General features: G+C 38.6%; 1 protein-coding gene across 1 annotated transcript in view; it reads left to right on the forward strand.

Annotated features, from left to right (window-relative positions):
• The first annotated feature begins 2,464 nt into the window (after positions 1–2,464).
• SPC25 (SPC25, NDC80 kinetochore complex component) overlaps positions 2,465–11,126 on the forward strand; it is a 28,644-nt gene continuing 19,982 nt past the window's right edge. The window contains exons 1-3 of the mRNA XM_008072846.2: positions 2,465–2,485; positions 3,199–3,345; positions 3,447–3,512. Of these exons, the coding sequence (XP_008071037.1) occupies positions 3,213–3,345; positions 3,447–3,512 (199 nt within the window). The 5' untranslated portion in view covers positions 2,465–2,485; positions 3,199–3,212. The remainder of the gene's footprint in view (positions 2,486–3,198; positions 3,346–3,446; positions 3,513–11,126) is intronic.

Raw genomic sequence — 11,126 nt, forward strand, 5'->3', positions numbered from 1 at the left:
ATCCAACCCTGGATCACAGATCATATATCCCAGGGAAGGCAGTGCTCAACTCAGTACATGGCACACAATACAAGGGAGGACCAAAAGCAAAAAACAAATAAACAAACAAAAAAACGGAATTATTTTTTTGGTGGGTGGACTTTTTGTAGTACAGGCATTCCCCCACTAGGAAAGTGTTCTAGGAACCCGTCAGCATCAGTGTACTGGCTAGCATTGTTGTGAGAGGCTGTGTTTGCCATTGATGAATTTTATGGGAGATTCTTCCAGTGCGTTTGCCCATATCACGTTGGACGATTTACCTGTGCACCTGCCCACACCAAACTGAGTGTTCAGCAGTTTTTGACCCCAAATGGCATGATTCCTATGCCCCACCCTCCCTATTCACCAAACTCACCCCAGCGACTTTTCTTTGTCTGTTTGTTTGATTGATTGTTTGTTTCCCCAAATGAAAAAAGTCCTCAAAGGGAAACATTTTGCCAATGTGGAAATGGTGAAACAAAAAACAACAGAGGCACTAAAAGGCATCAAAATTGATGAACTCAAAACTGTTTTGAGCAGCTGAAAAAGCATCTCAATAGGTGTATTGCACCAAACAGAGAGTACTTTGAAGGTGACTGAAGTTTAAACATGTAAGAATAAATATGCAATTTTTTATAAATAATTTCCAGGGGTTTTTTGGGTCCTCCTTTATAGATACTCAATAAATCCCGGTTAGGTTGAAAGGCACACAGGTATGGTGGTGGTGGTAATGGTGATGTTAAGTGGGTGGTAATGGAGGACTTCTTTCTCCTTTCTAAAGCTGAAAAAGCTGTAGGCCCTATTCTGTGTGCTGAGCAGAAAGAAGAACCTGTTTTCCTTAATTATGCTCAGCTGATTGGTGAGAAATAATCCAGTCCCCCACCCTCCACCCCTATCTTCCAGAGATGAAAATTTTGACAACAGAATTTTTCCTCACCTTTGCTGGGGAAAACCTTGAGAAAGAATGAAAGACAATGGACACCTTTGGGCTGCCCTAAAAACTGCATCTTGTTAGGACAATTACTCTCCTTAGTCAAAGGTTCAGAGAGCAAGAATCTTCACTCAACAGCTTAATAAAGATCAGTGTAAAAACTCACTGAGGAATTCATTAACATGGTACCAAGTCAGCACCGTTCCATGAATATCTTTTTAAGTACTGTATTTACTAATCTGATACAGTGAAAGCCCTAGAAATGAGTACCAGCACTCATTCAGCTGAAGTTATGAGATGCTCAACTCATAGATTTTGTTTTAATAAATACTACCACATATCTAAAATCAGAAGTTCTTTGGCAAATGTTTGTAAAATGAAATAAGACTTAACAAATTATATTCTAACTTTATTAATAGCAGTTCCTAGGCTGGAAGCTGACTTTTGGTTATATTATTATGTGTTAAATATTAACAATAATAACTTGTTATAATTTCACAGATTTTAATTTATCTCGAGTATAAAATGGTCAATATCTGATACCCCCTGAGAATGTTGTTTACACATTTATTGTATTGTTGGTGTTTGAACTGTCAATAAAAATAAAAGGATACAATATAGTGAAGACATTTTGGCCTATAATGAAATGCATTATTTTTCACACACCTGTCATAGTCAAAGATGAAAATAATGATTTTGACCTCATAATCCTAGCCATCTTTATTTTTCATTCTTCAGAGTCTGTTCTCTGTGTCCTTTTCCTGTTTTTTCTTTCTTCCTCAACTTTACCAAGACTGATTCAAATAGTAAATCCATCTCACCTTTTGGAGTTCTTGGACAATGCAGTTTCCCTTCAGCTTGTCTACCCTTTGCCAAATCTGAACTGATTAGCCTGTGTCTTTTTCCTGGTCTCACATAGCAGGTGATTTTGATAGCGTTTCAGTCCCTTCCAGTTTTGCAAGACAGTAAACATATTGCTCTAGTAGGCCTCAAAAACATTGTTAGAGAAGATAGGGAGCAGGAAAAAAAAAAAGGATTTTTTCGTAAACAGTAAAAACCTATTCTGAGGACCGGCTGGATGTTTCCACCCACTCATAATTGGAGTCAATTTTACAAAATAAGTAGAAAGAAAGGGCATATACTTTGCAAAATATTACGATTAAAGTTCAATATTTATATTTGTTGCAGAAACTTTTATATTTGTTGCAGAAACTTTTATGTGTCCTGAGGCGAGTCCTTTGGGAGTTATTAATACTTTCAGAGGCACAGCAGAAAGTCCGGCTGTAGTTCAGAGAATAACTACAAATCCCAGAATGCCCTTTCCCCCATTTTTTCCCCGCGAGAATCTCAAAGAATGAACTCAACCAATCACTTAGTGACGAGTCTGGCTATCAGCCAATCAGAATGCGAGCGGGCGCTGGGAGGCGGATGGCGGGAGGTGCCGTAGGTTTGAAATCGGAAAGTTGGCGGGGCTGCGGGAGCTGGGTCAGGAGACCGGCTGTTGACTGGAGGCGGCGGGGTTCACTGTCTGCGAAAGTGAGGTAAGCAGACGCTGAGCTGGGCTCCTCCACCTGCCTCCCGCAGTAGGGGAAAGTGGGCTTGATGGCGGAATGTGTTCATTGGGGCGACGTTTGTGAAATGCGCGTCTTGGTGTTTGAGCCCCGGGGCCTGGCGGGGTGGGCAGCTGCGAAGCCTGCAGTCTTCTAGGGCAGCCTTTTATAGAGGAGGATACTGAGGCCTAAAGGTCGAGGACTTGTACATGTCTGGGACTGGGCCCACTAGACTCCCACTCCCGTCTCCATTTCCTGTTACTTTTCCTGTTCTGGGGTGGGCGGAGGGGGCAGGGTAGATGTGTGGTGTCTTATTCTGTTGGAGGGGGACTGGCGATCGAGATGGGAAGCAGAAAGAATCAGAGTTGAAAGGGGTCTTACAAATCGCCAGTTTTACTTGTGAGAAAACCGAGCGAGAGTCATTTTCCCAGGGACAGAGAGCGTGTGAGTGCCCAGTGCGATTACACTAGCCTACTAACAAGCCTCTAGGAGCTCAAGGTGTCCTGGGTTCTTGCTGCATCTAAACCACAGTTTAGGCCAGGCAGCTTGGTCTACCTTTAACTACCTAGAATTAAAGATAATTTGCTAACCATTTTCTAACAAAGGGCAAATTGGCAAAATACCGTATACCTAATTGGAATATGTGGCTGATTTGGTTTAATTAATTCTTTAAAAATACATTGTCTGTTCTATTTGTAGCATTGTCTTGCATAATGGTAGAGGATGAACTGACACTATTTGATAAAAGCATAAATGAATTTTGGAATAAGTTCAAAAGTACCGATACCGCCAATCAAATGATGGGCCTAAGAGATACCTACAAGGATTCTGTCAAAGCATTTGCAGGTACCTAAAATTAACATGTAACATGCAGTTTTTGCTGCACTTGTTTATTTTTTAGTGTTATTTCAGCTGAGTTGAAAGTTCAATTCCAATTTCTGTTTCAGAAAAGCTGTCTGTGAAATTAAAGGAAGAAGAACGAATGGTCGAGATGTTTCTGGAATATCAAAATCGTATGTGAAAACTAAATCACAAGGTTTTTTTCAGACTAACCTTTTTTTTTTTTTTTTTTTTTTTTTGAGCTGGAGTCTCACTCTGTCGCCCAGACTGGAGTGCAGTGGCCGCTCCCGGCCACCTCAACCTCGACCTGCTGGGCTCCGGCGATCCTTCCGCCTCAGCCTTCCAAGTAGCCGGAATTACAGGCATGCACCACGCCCGGCTGATTTTTTGATTTATTGTAGAGATGAGGTCTCGCTGCCCAGGCGGGTCTCGAACCCGAGGGCTCAGGCAATCCACTGACCTCAGCCTCCCAAAGGCGCGGGATTACAGGCTGAGCCACCAAGCCCAACTAACCATTTTTATCATGAAACCCCTCATACAAGTAAGACAATGTATTTTGTGTGCATATATGTATTCACACATATACATACACTTATATAAAAAAAATTTACATACTCACCATTCAGCTTGAGAAAGAACATCCCATGTTACTCCTTCCTCTTCTCCCACCTTCTACAACCAATCTATCAATATGTTGTTTAGTATTGTGCTTTTGAATGCTATATGAATGGCATTCTTTTGTATGTATCCTGTCCCTTTTTTGACTCAGCATTATACTTGTGAAATTTGTGTATGCTATGTGTAAATGCCAGTATTTTACGAGTTTGTTTTCCCATTGGAAATCACAGCCTGAGGATTGAAAAACTGGAGTTCTCTCAGCTCTTTGGGGTAGAGTTAGTACTCTGATAGTCTTTCAATCTCTGTATTTTTACTACTGTTCTTGCCTTCTCATTTCCCCTACTCTTCAGATTGTCCAGAGTGGGTCAGTAGCTTTGACTGAATCCTCACACACAGGCCACAAACTTGTGGCCATAGGTGAAATTCCACCAGAGATAATTGGGTTTATAGGCACCATGTTACAAACAATATTCAATTGTCCTTACACAAGGCATGTGTAATTTTATTTGGCACAGTCCCCATTTGGCAGAGTCCCCTTCTTGCCTTGCCTTATCCAATTTTCTCATTGTGTGGCTCATGGAGGCATTTGACTTTGTAACCCCTGGTGGGTTATTATGCTAGACTTTTACCCATGTTTACTTTCCAAGTTGCCCTGAAGCTTACATGCCTGTTCACTGCTTCTCATCCTCTCTGTAACCGTAGGCAAAAAGGGAAACCTCTTTCTGTGCTTATGTGTAAAAGTTATATTGAGTTTGGATTCTTTAAAACCTCTTTGTAGAAATCTCTAGACATTAGAAAATTAAGTTTGAAAGTGTTTTTACTGCTATGAGTTTCATAGTGTGCTCTTAAAGATTATCTACAGTGTGAAGATATGCTCTTGTTCAATATCTAAAAGCATTATCCATATTTTTCTTTTAAAACTCAGTTTACAGTTGAACAGAAACATAATTTGCCTATGTTTAATTAATTCATTGAACATTTGACTGCTATTGCCTAGGATTAGGGAGAAAACAGTGCATAAAGTATCATTTGCTCACAATTTCATGGAGGATATAGACAGGAAAACCATAGTTAACAAATGTTGTAATAGTTGCCATAATAATGGAATAGGTGCTGTGTGAGCACCTCTGTGACTCTGGAGGTTTGGTTCTTTCAGTGGGGACTGCAGGATAGTTCGTAGCTAACCCTTACCCTGTGTACTCTTTGCCAGGCCCAATGCTCAGCTCCTTGCATATATTGACTTGTTGAATTCTCAAAATAACTCTAAGAGGTATAGATCCTGTTTTTAATCTTACATTATGGATGAGGAAATAGACTCAGAGAGGTTAAGTAACTTCTTCAAGGTCAGATAATTTGTAATAAACAGAAACATGATTTGAATATGCAGTCTGAGTATACCACACTACAATGGAGGAAGTCACATAAAGGAGGGTTAGGGACATTCAACAGATTCAGTGCTACATTCTAGAAAGAGGAAACAGCATATGGAATGAATTAGAAACACAAGAGCTTGTTAAATTCTGAGATGGCTCGAGTACACTGTGGATGGGGAGTGGTGGAGAAGTGACTGAAAGGAAAACTGGTTGACCAGGTGATGGAGGATACCACATGTACAGAGGAGTTTAGGCTTTGTTTTTCAGGAGATGCGGAGTTGCTACAGGATTTCAACTTAAAAAATTATATTAGATTTGCATTTCAGAAAAAGCACTCTGGCAGCCATACACAATAACCAGGAGGAGTGAGATCGTAGACCATAAAGAGACCAGTTAAAGGAAAAACTAGTGTAGTAGTACACACGAAGAATGTGGCCTGCTTGGACCAGCGACAAGTCTGAGGAGGTAGGCTCATGACTGTTAGCCTAAAGGTGAGGGTATGATGTGGTCTAGGATTCCTTCTCTCTGACGTGGGGTATAGATCAGTGGTGATGCATTTACTAAGTAAGGGATTAGAAAAAGAGGAGAATGTTTTTATGGGTGGGAAGGAAACAGATGGGTTCAGTTTTAAATGTGTTTAGTGAACATGTTGAGTTTATTGTGCAGGGAGTCTTGAAGGTAGAGATGTCTGGTAGGCAATGGATATATCAATCTGGAGGCCAGCCAGGGAAGTGGTCATTACTGAAGATAGAGATTTGGGAGTCTTTGGTGTATTTGGGGGAATAAAGCTATGGAAGAATGTGTAGAGTAAAAGAAGATAGCCTAGGATGGTAATAATATTTATTGAATCATTACTATGTGCCTGGAATTTTTCTATATAGATCTTTCATAGATCTTATAATAGACCTATATAGATCTCCTTCAGTCCTTATAACAGTTCTCCAAAGTAGGTAATATTATTATTATTTCCATTTACTGATGATATTATAGGCTCAGAGATTGTGATTGACTGTGATTGATCATTGAGAGGCCTCACTCACATTTAAAACATTATATTTCCTTCATAATTTGAGAAAGCGGTAAATGCAAAGGACAGGGAAGACAGAAATAGTAACTGGGGAGCAGAAGAAGTAAGAGAGAAAGCCACAGAAACTAAAAGAGGACAGATTCAAGAAAGGGTGTTGTCAATACCAGGAAGTCACAGATAGGTCCAATAAGGTAAAGACAGATGGAGATAGCATTTTGGGAGTAGGAAAGTTGAGGAAATTCATTCAATCACCAGATATTTGTTGAGCTACTACTCTGTGCCAGGTATACTTCTAGAAAAATACTGCAAAGAACAAAGTAGCCACAAATTCTGGAGCATTTGTCCATCTAGTTATCACAAGAAGAAAAGTCATCTGTTAAAAGTGAGAGGCATCTACTATATGGGCAAACTCTTAAATCCTGAAATCTGTCTAAGAGATTATCCCTGTTTTACAGATGAGGAAATTGAAGCTCACTGTGGTTAAGAAACTTGCCTAAGGACTGGGTAGCGACAAGCTGTAGGATTGCAGCCAAAATGTCTGTGCTCTTTCCATTGTACCACACTGACCTACATTGAGAGAAAGTGTAAGGGAGGGTTCCTATGGTGAGCAGGAAGAAAATTTGAAATATTGGTCCTGAGGAATGAGAGACAGCTGACTGTATACACATACAGTGGTAGTCATATGACATCAAAGGCCCTTACATTTGTATTACCACAATTCCATACAGTTCTTCAAATGTTATAAAAACATTCACGTCTATGGTAGATATGTGTCACTCACTACTTTAAAAGTTTTTACATTACTATTGGTGACTCTGACCCTAATGAATGGGATAGCCATTATTGACCTTACTTTACAAATGAGGAGAAGAGTTTTGGAAGTTAGGATTTGACCAAGGCCCTTGGGTAACAACTGATGTGCTGGATTGGAACTGAGACCTTTTGACTTAAATCTGGATTTCTTTTGCAGTCCAAGCCTACTCAATACCTTTCTTTAATACTTTTCTTTCTTTCTTTCTTTCTTTCTTTTTCTTTCTTTCTTTCTTTCTTTCTTTCTTTCTTTCTTTCTTTCTTTCTTTCTTTCCTTCCTTCCTTCCTTCCTTCCTTCCTTCCTTCCTTCCTTCCTTCCTTCTTTCTTTCTTTCTGATAATTCTGATTTTTTTAAAAAAATTATACTTGTTGCCAAATTCTTGGAAAATATAGAAAATCAAAAAATATAATCTGTAATGTTGAGAACCAATTTAACAAATGATGTTCTAGCTTTTTTCATGTGCTATATAGATTTTTAACATGCTTATGTTTAGTATCTATATTACCATTTTTTTTCTCCTTTAGTGTATTTTTCCACATTATTAAGTTTTTTGAAAATATATTCCGTCTTATTGATATACCATATTTTAAAAATTACTAACTTATTAACCATTCAGGATGTTTTCTGTTTTTTTATCATTATAAACACTAAAGAAATAAATCTTTGCACATATCATTTCCCTGGGATAACTTTTCAGAAATGAAATTACTTGATCAAAGGATGTGAATATTCTTAAGGCTTTTTTATTTTACTATGTCAAAAATATTTTCCAGAAGACCCTAGTATTTAGCATTTCTCTCAAATACTAGCTTTTTAAAAAAACATTGTTTTAATACATGAAAATTGGAATCTTACTGCTTTATTTGCATTTCTGTGATGACTCTGAGGTTAAATTCTCTTTCATATTTATTTATTAACCATCTACATTGTGTAAAATGGTAACCCATTGTTGGAAGAGGATAGTTTCATGACAAAAGCATTGCCTTTGAAGCTAGAATCTGAGTTTGGGTGCAGGTCTTATTATTTATTACATTCTAGCAGATTCAGCTTTCGGCAAGTTACTGAACTCCTGAGTCTTTTTCCTCTTTTTTTTTTGAGTTGGAGTCTCACTCTGTCGCATAGGCTAGAGTACAGTGGCACCCTCACGGCCACCCCAGCATCTACCTGCTGGGCGCTGGCAATCCTTCCGCCTCAGCCTTCCAAGTAGCTGGAACTACAGGTGTGCGTTACCATGCCCAGCTAATTTTTTATTTATTGTAGGGATGAGGGCTCATCAAGTTGCCCAGGCTGATCTTGAACCCGGGGTCTCAGGCAATCCACTCGCCTCGGCCCCAAAGTGCCGTGATTACAGGCCAAACCACTGAGCGTGAACTTTTTCCTCTTTTTTTTTTTAGAGTATAAGACCTGCATGATAGTATTATGTGAAACTTGAGTAAATTTATATAAATATATGGTGTTGAACAAAGTACTCTATCATATAGTTTAGTTTTATTCTCATTTGAGTCAAATATGAATATTTTCACCTGCATGTTAATTTTCATGTAGCCAATATATGCCTTTCTTTTTTAATTTCCTTTGCCTTTGAGTAAAAAGCTCTTTCCCCATATAGTTAATTTTGTATTCACAGATACTGCTTTTCAGGTTTTGTAAGAGGTCTTTCTATATGTAAATATTTAATAAGGAATTTATTTCGGATTTCAGCATTGTTTAGGAAATAATCTACTACTTGAACATTGATTTGATGGCATTTTATTTATCATATTAACTTCCTAAATGTGTTTGGGGATTTTTCTTTTCTTTTTTTTTTTTGAGTTGGAGTCTCACTCTGTCATCCAGGCTAGAATGCAGTGGCATGATCATGGCTCTCCATAGCCTCGACTTCCTGGATTTAGGTGATCCTTGTGCCTCAGCCTCCCAAGTAGCCAGCACTACAAGTACATGCCACCACAAACAGCTGGTGTGTGTGTGCGTGTGTGTGTGTGTGTGTGCGCGCGCGCGCACCCAGGCTGATTTCAAACTCCTGGGCTCAAACAATCCTCTCACCTTGGTGTGTGTGTGTGTGTGTGTGTGTGTGTGTGTGTGTGTGTGTGTGTGTGTGTGTGTGTATGTGTGTGTGTGTGTGTGTGTGTGTGTGTGTGTGTGTGTGTGTGTGTGTGTGTGTGTGTGTGTGTGTATGTGTGTGTGTATGTGCCCAGGCTGATTTCAAACTCCTGGGCTCAAACAATCCTCTCACCTTGGCCTCCCCAAGTGCTGGAATTATAGGCATGATCCATAGTGCCTGGCTTGCTTTTTATGTTCTACTGAGCTGTATGTCAGTTCTTCAGATAATACCCCATTATTGTATTATAACGTCACAATGACAGATACTCCATTTGATGGGACAAGTCTCTTTTTCTTTCCATATTTTCCTAACTATTCTTCCCTGTGTATTCATCAGACTAATTTGATAATTACTTTTGTTAGATTCTCCTTCCCTCCTCCCCCAAATTTCATTGTAACTCAGTTAAATATAGAAGTAAATTTGGGAAATATTGACACCTTTAAAGTGTTTATTTAGAGCATAAAATAACTCTTCACATATCCAGGTCAAATATGTGTCTCAGGTGAGTTTTGCAGTTTTTTTTTCATACAGAGCCTACATATTTCTTGACCTAGCCTATTCCTGAATGTTTTGTTTTTTTAACACTGGAAGTGAGATTTTACTGTTGCCTAAGGATGCTGGTCTTGAGAGATGTTCCTCAAGTACTGAGAATTCCCATGCTCAGTTCAATTTGGAAAACAGAGCATAGTGTATTTCCTTTTTGAAGATTCATGATATTAATATTTAAGGTCCTTATAAGTCCTGTCGTGGACTAACTTTAAGAAAAGCATTTCCTAAAATCACTTATCCTTGGGACACTGTTTACTTGTAATTGTAACACTGGAATTAAATGACAATATACGAGAGAGGACCCTCAAAATGAATTTATTTATAAAAAATTATGTATTTATTCTTACATGTTTAAACTTCAGTCACCTTCAAAGTATTCTCATTTTATGCAATACATATCGAAACACTTTTTCCACTACTCAAAATAGTTTTTAACTCACTGATCTTGATGTCTTTTAGTCTTGCCAATTTTTGTTTCACCTCTTCTACATCGACAAAACGCTTCCCTTTGGGGACTTTTTCACACAGAGAGATCAAAACAAGGTGGTCAAGGAAAACGTGAGTGAATGGGGAGTATGAGGGTCATGCCATTTTTGGTGAAAAACTGTTAAACTCTTAGTGTGCTATAGGCAGGTATATCATCATGGTGGAAGAACTAGTCACCAGCTTGCCACAAATCAGGATATCTCTTTCACAAATCGTGACACAACCTCTCAAAACTTCCAGATAAAAACTTTGGTTTGATCCAGAGGAACAAATTTCAAGTGTACTATAAGGGGCCCACCTTCCAAAAGATAATTCCAGATTTTTGGAGTCCCTTCTTGTAGATATTTTGGTTTATTTTATATAATGTTGGACTACTGGTATTATTAATTGGCATTTGATTTTAAGGTGTTTAGATTTCACTTAAATATTAGTAATATATATATATATTTTATTAATATTTTTTATTATGGTTTTGTGGGGTACAGTTAAGGGTTAGGTGTACAATTACATTTCATTCTGGCACCCTGTTGATAAGAGGTGTTTTCCCATCCCCAGACAGATATTTGCAACTGTTAATCCCATCCCCCTCCCCCCCATAGATTCCCAGTACCGTCAGTCATTTTCTTATACTATTACATTGGATGTTCAAGGTCCATTATATGAGTGAGAACATGTGATATTCGGATCTTTGTTTCTGTGAGAGGTCACTCAGTATTATAGACTCTAGTTTCAACCAGGTTGCTGCGAAATTCATGATTTTGTTCTTTTTTATGGCTGCATAGTATTCCATCGTGTATATGTACCACATTTTTTAATCCAGTG

The sequence above is a fragment of the Carlito syrichta genome, unplaced genomic scaffold (genome assembly GCF_000164805.1).
Source record: "Carlito syrichta isolate Samal-C Ts95f unplaced genomic scaffold, Tarsius_syrichta-2.0.1 Scaffold315469, whole genome shotgun sequence".
In the NCBI taxonomy this organism is placed as follows: Eukaryota; Metazoa; Chordata; class Mammalia; order Primates; family Tarsiidae; genus Carlito; species Carlito syrichta.